We start from the raw sequence: 18,512 nt of genomic DNA on the forward strand, positions 1-18,512 counted from the left end.
CGGCAGCTTAGCGTTTGCACGACTGCTAAAAACTGCTAACGAGCGATCAACTTGGAATGACACCCATTGTTCCTTGCTGGCCAAGATGGGCCTGGTACGCGGACCTTCTGGAGATGCTCCTCGAATATCCGTGGCCTCTACCTCTTCAAGAGGATCTTCTGCAACAGGGCCTGTTGGTCTATCATTACTTACCGCGGCTACGTTTGATGGCTTGGACGTTTAACCGCTGATTCTAGCCAGGAGTGGGATCTTTAACAAGGTCATCCCGACTATGATCCAAGCCAGGAAGGGGGTACCGTCTAAGCATTACCATCGTATTTGGAAGAAATGTGTTTCTTGGTGTGAGAGCAGAAATTATTCTGCGGTGGAATTTCGTCTGGGACGTTTCCTGCTTTTTCTGCAGGCAGGCGTGTATGTGGTCCTGCGTCTGGTCTCGTTAAAAGACAAGATTTCGGCCTTGTCCATTTTCTTTCAGAAACAGTTGGCTTCTCTCCCTGAGGTCCATACTTTCTTGAAAGGTGTTCAGCACATCCAACCTCCCTTTGTGCCTCCCACGATACCTTGGGATCTCAATGTGGTGCTGCAGTTCCTCCAATCGGACTGGTTTGAACCGTTACAAAAGGTGGATGTTAAATATCTTATGTGGAAGACCGGCACACTGTTGGCCTTGGCTTCAGCAAGACGTGTGTCGGAGCTGGGGGCTTTATCTCACAAAGTCTCTGCTACTTTAAAGTCTTTGGATGTTGTGAGGGCTTTGAAGGTGTATGTGAAAAGAACAGCTCCACACAGAAAGGTGGACTCGCTATTTGTTCTTCATGATCCCAGTAATATTGTGTGTACTGCTTCAAAGCAGACAATTGCATGCTGGATCAGACTTACTATCCAGCATGCTTAATCCACGGCAGGTTTGTCATGTCCAAAATCTGTACAGGCCCACTCTACTAGGTCGGTGGGTTCTTCCTGGGTGGCTGCCTGGGGTGTCTCTGCTTTACAGCTCTGCCGAGCAGCTACTGGTCAGGTTCGAACACATTTGCCAAGTTCTACAAGTTCGATACTTTGACCAAACTAAAGGTCCTCAGAGGCCAATCAGTTCTGCAGGAACCTCAGCACTCTCCCACCCGGTTTGGGAGCTTTGGTACATCCCCATGGTACTAAATGGACCCCAGTATCCTCTAGGACATAAGAGAAAATAGGATTTTAATTACCTACCGGTAAATCCTTTTCCTGTAGTCCGTAGGCTTCGTTCTTCCTGCACTGTTGCTTGGTTAAGTAATGTTGGTTCAGCTGCTGCTGTTCCTGTTTCAAGTTTGGTTAACTTGGCTTTCCTCTTGTTGTGTGTGCTGGTTCGGAATCTCACCACTATCCTTATTTATCCTTCTCTCAAAGTATGTTTGTCTCCTCGGGCACAGTTTCCTAGTCTGAGTCTGGTAGGAGGGGCATAGAGGGAGGAGCCAATCCACACTATCATATTCTTAAAGTGCCCATGGCTCCTAGTGGACCTGTCTATACCCCATGGTACTACATGGACCCCAGTATCCTCTATGGACTACCAGAAAAGGATTTACCGGTAGGTATTTAAAATCCTATTATCGTTGCATTTCGGATGCAGATAAATCCGCAATTACACACAAAACTATAGGCATGTTGCATATTATTTTAATCAGCAGAAGCAGCTTGTGTGTCCTGTTACGTTACTTTGCCTCTAAGACACATTTCTGTGGGAAAATGCAAAAAAAATGCTCGGCGCTACAGTGTCCCTTCACTGCATGGCGCGACTTCAAGGGCTGTTTAGCGTGATTGCAGCAAGGATGTTAGAGGACACATATGTAATTATGGGTAAATTAGAGATGGTAACCCTTATTATAATACAGGTTGAGTATCCCATATCCAAATATCCGAAATACGGAATATTCCGAAATACGGACTTTTTTGAGCGAGAGTGAGATAGTGAAACTTTTGTTTTCTGATGGCTCAATGTACGCAAACTTTGTTTAATACACACAGTTATTAAAAATATTGTATTAAATGACCTTCAGACTGTGTATATAAGGTGTATATGAAACATAAATGAATTGTGTGAATGTAGACACACTTTGTTTAATGCACAAAGTTATAAAAAATATTGGCTAAAATTACCTTCAGGCTGTGTGTATAAGGTGCATATAAAACATAAATGCATTCTGTGCTTAGATTTAGGTCCCATTGCCATGATATCTCATTATGGTATGCAATTATTCCAAAATACGGAAAAATCCGATATCCAAATTACCTCTGGTCCCAAGCATTTTGGATAAGGGATACTCAACCTGTACTGGACTTTTGGAGGAACCTGTAGAACTGACACCATGGAATAAGGTGACTCTTCTGCAGTTGCACAAATGAGAGTACATATTCTCATAGTATCTTTTTTTTTTTTCTCTTAACAAATGTCAATTTGCTTTTTTTTGTAGATCATGATTCAGTGTAAGAAAATAGCAAATATCACTGATAGTGGATTATTAGAACATCACCCAAAACAGTATGCAGTGAATAATCTACAATTACCATGATGCATTGCACTGGTTTAGAAACATTAATCAAATGACAATGGGCATATGGGCATACCTCCCAATTTTGTCATCCTATGAAGAGGAACACACGCGCGTGGCTTCACGGGAGGACCCGTGGCAGCGAGCCACGCCCCCGTTTTCATCACTGAGGGGGCATGCCCCGCACTCTGTGAGCTGCTGGCATGCCCTCTCCCTCTTTCTGCACTGAATAGACGCTGTGCTCATGTGCACAGCATCTATTCACCGCTGCCCCCTCCCGTCCCCGGGACACTGCGGCCCGCGGGTGGGACAGTCCCCAAGAAACGGGACTGTCCCCCGAAAATCGCAGGACAGTTGGGAGGTATGCAATGGGGTTGATTCTGATTTGGATGCTGAAACATCTGCCTGTTTCTTTCACTGGTATTTTTTCTGCGACTATATACAAATGCAGCTACAAGCCCTTCCCTTAGGTAGAAATTTATGTCTGAATGTGACTAAGATGCATACACAGTTTAAAATGATCACTCAAGTGCTTTTGACATTGACATTGTGTTCGACCCACTGTACACTCTGAGACTCATTCAGCTGTCGTTTTTCTTGCTGCTGTGTTGCTATATTTTTTCATACACAATTGCAATTGTATGCTGATATAGGCAGAATGAAACCGGAGCATAGGGATGCCCACTGCTATCTCATAATTTCCATCCAATGGTATAACATCGCTGATTCATTGGTACTATTGTCGCAGATTGGGTCATGTCGGAGACTCTTGAGTGCTTCTGAGGACTCGCAGGCTGAGTTGCTCTCCCGGGATGCTGAGGGCTCTCCAGTAGCAAGTATCATCGCAATTGCTAATTTATGCATGGTTGGAAAATGGTTGCTGAAGGACCATGATACGCCGGTGTTTACCCGACCACTCTCTGTTCCTGCCGCCAAAAGCTGTCTTCCTGTCGCTTACTTTACAACTAATTCATTAGTGCGACTGCAATTTCAATTCACTCCCTACACATGTGCGCTGCGGCTGAAACACATGCACAGTAATGGCCTAATTCAGAGTTTTATGCTAATGCAATTGTGATTTTCTATGCTATGTAAATGCTAATATTAGCAAGTGAAGCTGCCGTACAGAAATGAAAATGGACGCCCACTGGAGCAAAGTTACTTACACAAGCTGCATTGGATGCAAATAGATTTTCTCCCAGCAGTTTGTCCAGGGTATCCGGATAGTGGGTCGACGTTGTCTATATTGACAATGAATAGGTCGACATGCAATGGATAAGTAAGGTCAATAGGTCGACATGTAACTGCTAGACAGGGCCTTAGGTCATCGGGGTTAAAAGGTTAGGTAGACATTCAAATATAGGATTTTGGTACCTATCGGTAAATCCTTTTCTCGTAGTCCGTAGAGAATGCAGGGGTCCACATTAGTACCATGGGGTATAGACAGGTCCACCAGGAGCCACTGGCACTTTAAGAGTTTAAGAGAGTGGGCTGGCTCCTCCCTCTATGCGCCTCCTACCAGACTCAGTCTAGAAACTGTGCCCGAGGAGACGACATACTTCGAGAGAAGGACTTAACACAGATAGTGGTGAGATTCATGCCAGCTCACACATACAAGGCACGTCAAGTCAACTAGCTTGAACTAATCCGCAAACGGCTGAAACATTACTTACCCAGTAATTATGCAGAACGCAACTAAACGAAGTGGTACTGAACCAAATAACATATGCAGGAAAACGAAGTGCTGGGCGGGCGCCCAGCATCCTCTACGGGCTACGAGAAAAGGATTTACCAGTAGGTACCAAAATCCTATTTTCTCTATCGTCCTAGTGGATGCTGGGGTTCCTGAAAGGACCATGGGGAATAGCGGCTCCGCAGGAGACAGGGCACAAAAAGTAAAGCTTTAGGATCAGGTGGTGTGCACTGGCTCCTCCCCCTATGACCCTCCTCCAAGCCTCAGTTAGGTTTTTGTGCCCGGCCGAGAAGGGTGCAATCTAGGTGGCTCTCCTAAAGAGCTGCTTAGAAAAGTTTAGCTTAGGTTTTTTATTTTACAGTGAGTCCTGCTGGCAACAGGATCACTGCATCGAGGGACTTAGGGGAGAAGAAGTGAACTCACCTGCGTGCAGGATGGATTGGCTTCTTTGGCTACTGGACATTAGCTCCAGAGGGACGATCACAGGTACAGCCTGGATGGTCACCGGAGCCTCGCCGCCGGCCCCCTTGCAGATGCTGAAAAGAGAAGAAGGTCCAGAATCGGCGGCAGAAGACTCCTCAGTCTTCTTAAGGTAGCGCACAGCACTGCAGCTGTGCGCCATTGCTCTCAGCACACTTCACACGGCAGTCACTGAGGGTGCAGGGCGCTGGGGGGGGGCGCCCTGGGAAGCAATGTAAACCTATTTTTTGGCATAAAATACCTCACATATAGCCTCCGGGGGCTATATGGAGATATTTAACCCCTGCCAGAATCCGTTAAAGAGCGGGAGACGAGCCCGCCGAAAAAGGGGCGGGGCCTATCTCCTCAGCACACAGCGCCATTTCCTCACACAGTTCCGCTGGTCAGGAAGGCTCCCAGGCTCTCCCCTGCACTGCACTACAGAAACAGGGTTAAATCAAGAGAGGGGGGGCAAAATTTGGCGAAATTGTGATTTTATAAAAGCAGCTATAAGGGAGCACTTATTATAAGGCTATCCCTGTAAAATATAGCGCTTTGGTGTGTGCTGGCAAACTCTCCCTCTGTCTCCCCAAGGGGCTAGTGGGGTCCTGTCCTCTATCAGAGCATTCCCTGTGTGTGTGTGCTATATGTCGGTACGTGTGTGTCGACATGTATGAGGACGATGTTGGTGAGGAGGCGGAGCAAATTGCCTGTAATGGTGATGTCACTCTCTAGGGAGTCGACACCGGAATGGATGGCTTATTTATGGAATTACGTGATAATGTCAACACGCTGCAAGGTCGGTTGGCGACATGAGACGGCTGGCAAACAAATTAGTACCTGTCCAGGCGTCTCAAACACCGTCAGGGGCGTTAAAACGTCCTTTTACCTCAGTCGGTCGACGGACACAGACACGGACACTGATTTCAGTGTCGACGGTGAAGAAACAAACGTATTTCCCTTTAGGGCCACACGTTACATGTTAAGGGCAATAAAGGAGGTGTTACATATTTCTGATACTACAAGTACCACAAAAGAGGGTATTATGTGGGATGTGAAAAAACTACCTGTAGTTTTTCCTGAATCAGATAAATTAAAGGAAGTGTGTGATGATGCGTGGGTTCCCCCCGATAGAAAATTATTGGCGGTATACCCTTTCCCGCCAGAAGTTAGGGCGCGTTGGGAAACACCCCTTAGGGTGGATAAGGCGCTCACACGCTTATCAAAACAAGTGGCGTTACCGTCTCCAGATACGGCCGCCCTCAAGGAGCCAGCTGATAGGAGGCTGGAAAATATCATAAATAGTATATACACACATACTGGTGTTATACTGCGACCAGCGATCGCCTCAGCCTGGATGTGCAGAGCTGGGGTGGCTTGGTCGGATTCCCTGACTAAAAATATTGATACCCTTGACAGGGACAGTATTTTATTGACTATAGAGCATTTAAAGGATGCATTTCTATATATACGAGATGCACAGAGGGATATTTGCACTCTGGCATCAAGAGTAAGTGCGATGTCCATATCTGCCACAAGATGTTTATGGACACGACAGTGGTCAGGTGATGCAGATTCCAAACGGCACAAAGGTGTATTGCCGTATAAAGGAAGAGGAGTTATTTGGGGTCGGTCCATCGGACCTGGTGGCCACGGCAACTGCTGGAAGATCCACCGTTTTTACCCTAAGTCACATCGCTGCAGAAAAAGACACCGTCTTTTCAGCCTCAGTCCTTTCGTCCCTATAAGAGTCATATCTGCCCAGGGATAGAGGAAAGGGAAGAAGACTGCAGCAGGCAGCCCATTCCCAGGAACAGAAGCCTTCCACCGCTTCTGCCAAGCTCTCAGCATGACGCTGGGACCGTACAGGACCCCTGGATCCTACAAGTAGTATCCCAGGGGTACAGATTGGAATGTCGAGACGTTTCCCCCTCGCAGACTCCTGAAGTCTGCTTTACCAAGGTCTCCCTCCGACAAGGAGGCAGTATGGGAAACAATTCACAAGCTGTATTCCCAGCAGGTGATAATCAAATTACCCCTCCTACAACAAGGAAAGGGGTATTATTCCACACTATATTGTGGTACTGAAGCCAGAAGGCTAGGTGAGACCTATTCTAAATCTAAAAAATTTGAACACTTACAAAGGTTCAAATCAAGATGGAGTCACTCAGAGCAGTGATAACGAACCAGGAAGAAGGGGACTATATAGTGTCCCGGGACATCAGGGATGCTTACCTCCATGTCCCAAATTTGCCCTTCTCACTAAGGGTACTTCAGGTTCGTGGTACAGAACTGTCACTATCAGTTTCAGACGCTGCCGTTTGGATTGTCCACGGCACCCCGGGTCTTTACCAAGGTAATGGCCGAAATGATGATTCTTCTTCAAAGAAAAGGCGTCTTAATTATCCCTTACTTGGACGATCTCCTGATAAGGGCAAAGTCCAGGGAACAGTTGGAGGTCGGAGTAGCACTATCTCGGATACTGCTACAACAGCACGGGTGGATTCTAAATATTCCAAAATCGCAGCTGTTCCCGACGACACGTCTGCTGTGCCTAGGGATGATTCTGGACACAGTCCAGAAAAAGGTGTTTCTCCCGGAAGAGAAAGCCAGGGAGTTATCCGAGCTAGTCAGGAACCTCCTAAAACCAGGAAAAGAGGCTTCCTACGAAGCAATTCCATTCGGCAGATTTCACGCAAGAACTTTTCAGTGGGATCTGCTGGACAAATGGTCCGGATCGCATCTTCAGATGCATCAGCGGATAACCCTATATCCAAGGACAAGGGTGTCTCTCCTGTGGTGGTTACAGAGTGCTCATCTTCTAGAGGGCCGCAGATTCGGCATTCAGGATTGGATGCTGGTGACCACGGAGGCCAGCCCGAGAGGCTGGGGAGCAGTCACACAAGGAAAAAATTTCCAGGGAGTGTGATCAAGTCTGGAGATTTTTCTCCACATAAATATACTGGAGCTAAGGGTAATTTTATAATGCTCTAAGCTTAGCAAGACCTCTGCTTCAAGGTCAGCCGGTATTGATCCAGTGGGAAAACATCACGGCAGTCGCCCACGTAAACAGACAGGGCGGCACAAGAAGCAGGAGGGCAATGGCAAAAACTGCAAGGACTTTTCGCTGGGCGGAAAATCATGTGATAGCACTGTCAGCAGTGTTTCATTCCGGGAATGGAAACTGGGAAGCAGACTTCCTCAGCAGGCACGACCTCCACCCGGGAGAGTGGAAACTTCATCGGGAAGTTTTTCCACATGATTGTGAACCGTTGGGAAATACCAAAGGTGGACATGATGGCGTCCCGTCTGAACAAAAAACGGGACAGGTATTGCGCCAGGTCAAGAGACCCTCAGGCAATAGCTGTGGACGTTCTGGTAACACCGTGGGTGTACCAGTCGGTGTATGTGTTCCCTCCTCTGCTTCTCATACCTAAGGTACTGAGAATTATAAGACGTAGAGGAGTAAGAACTATACTCATGGCTCCGGATTGGCCAAGAAGGACTTGGTACCCGGAACTTCAAGAGATGCTCACAGAGGACTTATGGCCTCTGCCGCTAAGAAGGGACTTGCTTCAGCAAGTACCATGTCTGTTCCAAGATTTACCGCAGCTGCGTTGACGGCATGGCGGTGGAACGCCGGATCCTAAGGGAAAAAGGCATTCCGGAAGAGGTCATTCCTACCCTGGTCAAAGCCAGGAAGGAGGTGACCGCACAGCATTATCGCCACATGGGGCGAAAATATGTTGCGTGGTGTGAGGCCAGGAAGGCCCCACGAGGAAATTTCAACTCGGTCGATTCCTGCATTTCCTGCAAACAGGAGTGTCTATGGGCCTCAAATTGGGGTCCATTAAGGTTCAAATTTCGGCCCTGTCGATTTTCTTCCAGAAAGAATTGGCTTCAGTTCCTGAAGTCCAGAAGTTTGTCAAGGGAGTATTGCATATACAACCCCCTTTTGTGCCTCCAGTGGCACTGTGGGATCTCAACGTAGTTCTGGGATTCCTCAGATCACATTGGTTTACAACCAGTCAAATCTGTGGATTTGAAGCATCTCACATGAAAAGTGACCATGCTCTTGGCCCTGGCCTGGGCCAGGCGAGTGTCAAATTGGTGGGTTTTTTTTCTCAAAAAAGCCCATATCTGTTTGTCCATTCGGACAGGGCAGAGCTGCGGACTCGTCCCCAGTTCTCTCCCTAAGGTGGTGTCAGTGTTTCACCTGAACCAGCTTATTGTGGTGCCTTGCGCCTACTAAGGACTTGGAGGACTCCAAGTTGCTAGATGTTGTCAGGGCCCTGAAAATATAGGTTCCAGGACGGCTGGAGTCAGGAAAACTGACTTGCTGTTATCCTGTATGCACCCAACAAACTGGGTGCTCTTGCTTCTAAGCAGACTATTGCTAGTTGGATGTGTAATACAATTCAGCTTGCACATTCTGTGGCAGGCCTGCCACAGCCAAAATATGTAAATGCCCATTCCACAAGGAAGGTGGGCTCATCTTGGGCGGCTGCCCGAGGGGTCTCGGCTTTACAACTTTGCCGAGCGGCTACTTAGTCAGGGGCAAACACGTTTGTAAAATCCTACAAATTTGATACCCTGGCTAAGGAGGACCTGAAGTTCTCTCATTCGGTGCTGCAGAGTCATCCGCACTCTCCCGCCCGTTTGGGAGCTTTGGTATAATCCCCATGGTCCTTTCAGGAACCCCAGCATCCACTAGGACGATAGAGAAAATAAGAATTTACTTACCGATAATTCTATTTCTCGGAGTCCGTAGTGGATGCTGGGCGCCCATCCCAAGTGCGGATTATCTGCAATACTTGTACATAGTTACAAAAATCGGGTTATTATTGTTGTGAGCCATCTTTTCAGAGGCTCCGCTGTTATCATACTGTTAACTGGGTTCAGATCACAGGTTGTACAGTGTGATTGGTGTGGCTGGTATGAGTCTTACCCGGGATTCAAAATCCTTCCTTATTGTGTACGCTCGTCCGGGCACAGTATCCTAACTGAGGCTTGGAGGAGGGTCATAGGGGGAGGAGCCAGTGCACACCACCTGATCCTAAAGCTTTACTTTTTGTGCCCTGTCTCCTGCGGAGCCGCTATTCCCCATGGTCCTTTCAGGAACCCCAGCATCCACTACGGACTCCGAGAAATAGAATTATCGGTAAGTAAATTCTTATTTTCTCTAACATCCTAGAGGATGCTGGGGTCTACATTAGTACCATGGGGATGTACCAAAGCTCCCAGAACGGGAGGGAGAGCGCAGAGGCTCCTGCAGAACTGATTGACCGAACTTCAGATCATCAGAGGCCAAAGTATCGAACTTGTAGAACCTTGCAAATGTGTTCAACCCAGACTTAGTTGCCGCTCGGCAAAGCTGCGTTGCCGAGACACCCCAGGCAGCCACCCAGGAAGACCCCACCTTACGAGTAGAGTGGGGTGTAACAGATTTTGGACATGGCAGTCCTGCCGTAGAATAGGCATGCTTAATAGTAAACCTAATCCAGTGAGAAATAGACTGCTTAGTAGCAGGACACCCAATTTTCTTGGGATCGTATAGGACAAATAGAGAGTCTGACATCCTGTGACGAGAAGTTCTCTTCACATAAATCTTCAGAGCCCTCACGACATCCAATGACTTTGAAGTAATCGAGGAGTCAGTAGCCACTGGCACCACAATAGGTTGGTTGATATGAAATGCCGACACAACCTTTGGAAGGAACTGCTGACGAGTCCGGAGCTCAGCTCTATCCTCATGGAAGCTCAAGTAAGGGCTTTCACATGACAAAGCCCCCAGCTCAGAGACATGCCTAGCAGAAGCTAAGGCCAACAAAGTGACCGCCTTCCATGTAAGAAACTTGAACTCCACCTCCTGTAGAGGCTCAAACCAATCCGACTGGAGAAATTGCAACACCACATTAAGGTCCCAAGGCGGTACAAAGGGAGGTTGGATATGCATAGCTCCCTTCAAAAAGGTCTGAACCTCAGGGAGGGCAGCCAATTGTTTCTGAAAGAAAATGGACAGGGCTGAAATCTGGTCCTTCACATATCCCAATCTCAGCCCCATATCCACTCCTGCCTGTAGGAAGAGGAGGAAATGTCCCAGTTGAAAATCCACCGCAGGAAACTTCTTGGACTCACACCAATAGACAGATTTCTTCCAAATATGATGGTAATGTTTAGACGTTACCCCTTTCCTAGCCTGTATGAGGGTAGGAATCACCTCTTTCGGTATACCCTTCCGAGCAAGAATCAGGCGCTCAACTTCCATGCTGTCAAACGTAGCCACAGTAAGTCTTGATAGGCGAACGGACCCTGCTGCAGCAGGTTTTCCCGAAGAGGAAGAGGTCTCAGCTCTTCTTGCAGTAGATCCAGAAGGTCCGCGTACCAAGCCCGTCTTGGCCAGTCCTGAGGCAATAAGGATCGCTTGAACCCTTCTTCTCCTTACGAGCTTTAGGATTCTTGGGATGAGTGGGAGTGGTGGAAACACGTACACTGACTGGAACACCCACGGAGACACCAGGGCGTCCACCGCCACTGCCTGAGAGTCCCTCAACCTGGAACAATAACGCCGGAGCTTCTAGTTGAGACGAGATGCCATCATGTCTATTTGGGGTAGACCCCAAAGATCTGTTACCTCCTTGAACACCTCCTTATGGAGGCCCCACTCTCCCGGATGGAATTCGTGTGTGCTGAGGAAGTCTGCTTCCCAGTTTTCTATTCCCGGAATGAAGATGGCTGACAGCGCCAACACATGCTTTTCCGTCCAGAGGAGAATTCTTGTGACCCCTGACATCGCCGCTCTTTTCTTCGTTCCACCCTGTCAGTTTATGTAAGCCACTGTTGTTACGTTGTCCAACTGTACTTGAATGGCCCTATTTCTTAGAAGAGGGGCTGCCTAAAGAAGACCGTTGTAGACGACTCTCCGTTCCAGAATGTTTATGGGCAGGACGGCTTCCAGGCTTGACCATCTTCCTTGGAAGGTCACCCCTTGAGTGACTGCTTCACAGCCTCGGAGGCTTGCATCCGTCGTTAGCAGGACCCAGTCCTGAATCCCGAACCTACGGCCTTCCAGGATGTGAGGCAATTGGAGCCACCAGAGGAGTGAGATCCTTGCCCTTGGCGACAGACAAATTCTCTGATGCATGTGGAGGTGAGATCCCGACCACTTGTCCAGTTAGAAGGACCAAGCATGAAATCTCCCGTACTGGAGAGCCTCGTAGGAGGTCACCATCTTTCCCAATAGGCGAATGCATTGATGAACCGACACCCGAGGTGGCTTTAAGACATCCCGGACCATGGATTGGATTACCAACGCCTTGTCCCGCGGAAGGAACACCCGCTGTACTTCCGTATCCAGGATCATTCCCAGAAACGACAATCTCCGTGTCGGTTTCAAATGTGACTTTGGAAAATTCAGAATCCACCCGTGACCCTGAAGCAGCCGTGTTGTGAGAACAATGGATTGCAGCAACCTTTCCCTGAACAATTCCTTTATCAGAAGATCATCCAGATAAGAAATGATATTCACACCCTGTTTTCGGAGTAGCATCATCATCTCTGCCATCACCTTGGCAAACACCCTCGGTACTATGGAGAGGCCGAACGGTAGAGCCTGGAACTGAAAATGACAGTCCAGCAATGTGAATCGGAGATAAGCCTGATGCGGCAGCCAGATCGGAATGTAAGGGAAGCATCCTTGATATCCAGGGATACCAATAATTCCCCCACTTCCAGACCTGATATCACCGCCATGAGAGACTCAATTTTGAACTTGAACTCCCTTAGAAAGGGGTTCAATAATTTTAGGTTCAGGATGGGCCTGACCGAACCATCCTGTTTTGGTACCACTAAAAGGTTCGTATAGTTACCCTTTGTCAGCATGTGCGGTGGTACTGGCACAATGACTTGTGCCTCTACCAGCCTTTGAACAGCCTCTTGTAGCACTGTGCCGTCCTCCAACAGAGTTGGTAAGCCCGACTTGAAAAAACGACGAGGAGGGAGACTCTGAAATTCCAGCCTGTATCCTGAGAGACAATATCCACTACCCAGGGATCCAGGCCGGAGGAGACCCAGACATGACTGAACTATCTAAGTCTCGCTCCCACGTGCCCCACCACCGGTCCGTCCTGTCTACCGTCATGCGGAGGACTTAGGGGTACCTGAAGCAGGCTATTGTTCTTGGGAACCTGCAGCGGCAGGTTTCTTGGATGTGACCTTACCTCCCCTGAAGAAGGTATCGGATGATTTGGTCTTGCTGGGCCGAAAGGACTGTTGCGAAGCTGAGGAGAAGGACCTCTTCGAAGCTGGAGCTGCTGAGGGAAGATACGGAGACTTACCTGCTGTAGCGGTAGATATCCACGCGTCTAGGGCTTCCCCAAAGAGAGCTTGACCTGTATAGGGCAGCGACTCCACACTTTTTCTGGATTCCGCGTCGGCCGACCACTGGCGGAGCCACAGTCCCAGACGAGCTGAAACAGACATGGAAGAAATTCCCGCAGCCATGGAACCTGCAGAATCATGAATGTTGCGTAAATACAATGCAACGTAATCCCTATCCATCGTATCCAAATCCTCCATCGAGGCAGCCGACCATTTCACTATAGCCTTAGCAATCCAAGCATCAGCAATAGTGGGACATAATATCGCCCCTGAAGCAGTGTACACTGATTTCAGAGTATTATCAATTTTTCCATCCGCCGGCTCCTTTAAGGCGGTAGATCCCAGTACCGGCAAAATCACCTTTTTTGAGAGTCTAGATACAGAAGCGTCAACAATAGGCGGGTTTTCCCACTTTTTCCTATCCTCCTCAGGGAAAGAAAACGCTACCAGAATCATCTTAGGGATATGAAACTTCTTTTCAGGATTCACCCAGGCCTTTTCAAGTATAGCATTCAGCTCTTTTGACGCAGTGAGATTTTCTTGTTTTCAGTGAAGAAAGCCTCCTCAACCTGCTCAGGTGTGGTATCATTAACATTTAACACATCCCTGATAGCCTCTATCAACAACTGTACCCCCCTTGCAAGAGATGCGGACCCCCGCAACACATCCCCGTCACCATCTGTAGTGTCAGAATCGGTATCCGTGTCGTCTTGTGTTACCTGCACAAGTGCACGTTTGTGGGGGTATATAGCGGGGTGACCTGAGGTACCTGACGAGGGCCACACAGCCATAGATGACTGTAAGACCTGGGTTGCCGACTCATTACTGGTAACCCTGTCAGAAATCCAAGTCCTGATAGAGGAAAACCACTCTGGTTCCCTTGCTGGAATCTGTGCTAAACCAGTGCTAACCTGATTGCATGGAATGGGATCATCCTGTGAGGATAAATCTTCAGCAGCATATGACACTGTATCCCTGGACATTACTGCTAGTGACCATCAAACACTTCACACACACACACACACACACACACACACACACACACACACACACACACACACACACACACACGGGTAAGACAGAGTTCTCCCCCCCCCCCCCCCCCAAGAATGGCAAGATAGAGACAGATTGGAGCCAACCTACACCAGCGCCCAAACCAAGGAGAAAAACCCCTTTTCAGCGCTGACTTGTGCACCTTAATAGGACACACGGTCAAGTACTTAGACTCATCCCCCTCCCTCCCCCCTCTACAACCCCCTGGTACTGTTACAGTAACTGGAGCTGCTGTGGAGGGATCAGGAGTTGTCTTCTGCTAGTCAGCATGCAGGAAAATGGCGCTGGAACGCTGCAGGTCCGCTCTGAGGAGAAGCTTCGCCCCCTTCCCGGCGCTGTCTTTCCGCTCTTCTATTTTCAAAGTTAGTCTGAGGAGTTGTGCTGGCTGGGATCCCTGGGGCCCGACAGGCTTGCTGACCAAGTGTGAAGGGTAAGCTCTGGCCCAGGGCGCCCCTCACAGCGCCGCACAATGTGCCGCTGGTACCATCCGGGAGCGCGGTCAATACCACGCTCCCACCCCTGTTGCCGCCATCTTCACACCGCCCCCCCCCCCCCCCCCCCCCCCCCGCTCTGTAAGGGGTCGGCTGTATGATGCTGGGGTGAGCGTTTCCCCTGCGGTGGAGACCAATCAGCCCCTCTGGAGCTCAGTGTCCAGTCAGTGGCTCAGACCCCGCAGGGCTGACACTGCTCCCCCCCCCCCCCCCCTCCCCCTTAGTCCCATGCTGCTGTTCAATGAAAAACTATACTACCAAACTTCATTATGAAAGTTTAGGAGAGCTCCCCTAGCTGTGACCGGCTCCTCCGGGCACATTTTCTAAACTGAGTCTGGTAGGAGGGGCATAGAGGGAGGAGCCAGACCACACTCTTAAACTCTTAAAGTTCCAATGGCTACTGGTGGACCCGTCTATACCCCATGGTACTAATGTGGTCCCCAGCATCCTCTAGGACGTTAGAGAAAACAACACAAAAAGGTCAACACATGGTTTTTCATTTTTTTTAGGGTTTGGCTAGAATAACAAAAAAAAGAAAAAAGCCAAATGTCGACCTTTTTTTGTCGACCCTATGTATGTCAACCTTTTACTATGTTGCCTTTTTAACACTGTCAAACTAATGACCCTATCTACTATTGTATGTTGACTTATGGACGGTCTTTCCTTCAATCCACATCCTTTGTCCAGTAAACATCTGTATTTTGTTAAAGCTGTTGTTACATTATTTAGAATGGACATTTTAAAAAATAAAATTTCTTGACTAACTGGCTATTTTTTACTGTAGACTCTTCCTGGAATGAGTCCACTGTCTGGAGCTTGTCTACATATGTCGGTATCTTTTCATAATAAATACCTAGCAGTCTTCACAGATTGTGGTTCTATATGGATGGGAACTTCATCGCTTAAGGTGAGTACATTCTGGTTTTAGTAGAATTTAATAATGTCCTCAGATATGAAATGCTGGCAAAAGCTTTCTCAGTTTCTTATACCCATGGTCAGCCTATACTTGGCCTCATTATATTACATAGTAACATAGTATCTAAGGTTAAAAAAAGACAATTGTCCATCGAGTTCAACCTATTTGTGGTCTCCTATGAAGGATTATTTTGTATAAAATCTTGACTGATGTTGATAACTGCCGTTACGTTTTACACCTCTTTTTTTATAATAACCATAGTGCGTGACTATGCCTCGTAACCCTGGATATCCTTATCCATTAGGAATTTATCTAACCCATTCTTAAAAGTGTTGACTGAGTCGGCCATTACAACTCCCTCAGGCAGGGAGGTCCAAACACGTACCGTCCTTACCGTAAAAAAGCCTTTATGCCGTATTGTGCGGAATCTACTCTCCTCTATAACCTGAGCGAGTGTCCACGAGTTCTCTGTGTTGATCTAACCAAAAACAGGTCCTGCGCAAGATCTGTATATTGTCCCCTTATATATTTGTAGATGTTGATCATGTCCCCTCTTAATATCCTCTTTTCCAGTGTAAACATGCCTAGTCTTGCAAGCCTTTTCTCGTATACCAGCGTCTCCATACCCTTAATTAGTTTGGTTGCCCGTCTCTGAACCTTTTCTAGCTCCAGGATATCTTTTTTGTAGTATGGTGCCCAGAATTGTACACCGTACTCAAGGTGTGGCCTCACAAGTGATTTATATAACGGGAGTATAATACTCTCGTCCCTAGCATTAATTCCCCGTTTTATGCATGCTAATATCTTATTAGCCTTCTTTGCTGCAGTCCTACTTTGGGTACTACTGCTCAGTTTGCTATCTATGAGGACACCCAAGTCCTTTTCCAGTACAGAATTCCCTAATTTTACCCCATTTAGTAGGTAGGTGTTATTTTTGTTCTTGTTACCACAGTGCATTACCTTACACTTGTCTGTATTGAAACACATTCTCCATTTCGCTGCCCAAGCTTCTAATTTAACTAAGTCGTTCTGAAGCGACTCAGCATCCCTCTCCGCATTTATAACTTTACACAATTTGGTATCATCTGCAAAAATTGACACCATGCTCTCTAGACCTTCTGTTAGGTCGTTAATGAAAATATTGAACAATAGCGGTCCTAATATTGAGCCTTGCGGCACACCACTTAGCACTTCAGTCCAAGTTGAAAAAGATCCATTAACCACAATGTGCTGCTCCCTATTATCTAACCAGTTTTTGACCCAAGTGCATACTGTGCTTCCTTGGCAGATCACAAACTGGTGGCACATTAAGGCTTCTTTCTCATATGTCCTAGAAGATGCTGGGGTCACATCAAGAACCATGGGGTATAGACGGGATCCGCAGGACACATGGGTACTTTAAGACTTTGAATGGGTGTGAACTGGCTCCTCCCTCTATGACCCTCCTCCAGACTCCAGTTTAGAATTGTGCCCAGGGAGATTGGATGCACTCTAAGGAGCTCTACTGAGTTTCTCTGAAAATACTTATGTTAGGTTTTTTTATTTTCAGGGGGAACTGCTGGCAACAGTCTCCCTGATTCGTGGGACTAAGGGGAGAGAAGTCAGACCTACTTCTGTGAGTTTCAAGGCTCTGGTTCTTTGGCTACAGGACACCATTAGCTCCTGAGGGTTTGATCACTAGGTACGCCTAAGGGCTCATTCCCAGAGCCGGCTTTCACCCCCCTTGCAGAGCCAGAAGTCAGAAAACAGGTGAGTAGAAGAAGAAAAGAAGACTTCAGTGACGGCTTATGAGGTACCGCACAGCAATCGCACGCTGCGCGCCATGCTCCCACACACAATAGCACTACAGGGTGCAGGGCGCGTGGGAGGACGCCCTGGGCAGCATATAAACCTAAAAAATAAGACTGGCAAGAGGGGACATAGGTGCCTAGGCACTGTCCTAACCCCCGCCAGTATAAAGATTTAGTTGTAAAAAGCGGGACTGAAGCGCGCCATTGAGGGGGCGTGGCTTAGTCATCTCAGCTCACACAGCTCAGCGCCATTTTCTATGCAGGCCCGCCTGGTCCTTCCTCTCACTTCTGAATAAAGATCAGGGTGCAAAACGGGGAGGGGCGCAGAATATTGGTTTAAAATAATATATATATATATATATAAGTGCTGCAGGACTGGGACATTCCTTAGTGTTTCAGAACCGGTGATTAGGCGCTGGGTTGTGGGCTGGCAATCTTCCTCTGTGTCTCTCTGACAGACTTTACTGTGGGTCTGTCCCCTATATGCCCGGTGTGTCGGTGGGTTTTGGTACATGTGTGTCGGTATGTCTGAGGCTGAGTGCTCCTCCCACAAACGGCTGTGGGAGTGACCCTGTCGGTACCGCCGGCTCCTGATGGTACTTGGTACATGTGTGTCAACACATCGGTGGCTGAATGTATTTCCCAAGAGAAAACGATATTAGGGACACAGATGTGTGTGTGTGTGTGTGTGTGTGTGTGTGTGTGTGTGTGTGTGTGTGGCCATGTAAGCACCACCAATATCTAACTGGGTAAAAATTTGCATATCAGAAGGGGTATATGTATGTATGTATGTATGTGTGTGTATGTATATATATATATATATATATATATATATATAATATGTGTGTGTGTGTGTGTGTATATATATATATATATATATATATATATATATATAAACACACACGTAGAAATATCTATGGAGGATGTCCTTTTCATAGCTATATTTTCCTCAGACCCTTCGGGGTCGCAAAAATGTTATTTTGACCAGTTACTACTCCCTGATACCGACACGGATACTGTTTTCTATGTCGACCATAATGTTTTCTGATTTGATCCAGAAGAAAAAAAAAAGAAGAGCATTCAGTACATGAATAGTGCACATTAAAGACGTCACTGAGGACTCTGGCTGTTCCTGACAGAGGGGTCTATGTGTGGATATGTATATGTGTGTGTGTGTGTGTGTGTGTGTGTATATATATATAT

At 47.5% G+C, this 18,512-nt stretch overlaps 1 protein-coding gene across 4 annotated transcripts in view; it reads left to right on the top strand.

Annotated features, from left to right (window-relative positions):
- VPS16 (VPS16 core subunit of CORVET and HOPS complexes) overlaps positions 1–18,512 on the top strand; it is a 959,900-nt gene that overhangs the window by 236,639 nt on the left and 704,749 nt on the right. For 3 of the 4 annotated variants that reach the window (XM_063934117.1, XM_063934116.1, XM_063934114.1), the window contains one exon: positions 15,388–15,510. The exons of the other annotated variant lie outside the window; for it this stretch is intronic. In XM_063934117.1, coding sequence (XP_063790187.1) covers positions 15,388–15,510 — 123 coding nt within the window. The remainder of the gene's footprint in view (positions 1–15,387; positions 15,511–18,512) is intronic. 4 annotated transcript variants of the gene reach the window in all.

The sequence above is a fragment of the Pseudophryne corroboree genome, chromosome 7, assembly GCF_028390025.1.
Source record: "Pseudophryne corroboree isolate aPseCor3 chromosome 7, aPseCor3.hap2, whole genome shotgun sequence".
In the NCBI taxonomy this organism is placed as follows: domain Eukaryota; kingdom Metazoa; phylum Chordata; class Amphibia; order Anura; family Myobatrachidae; genus Pseudophryne; species Pseudophryne corroboree.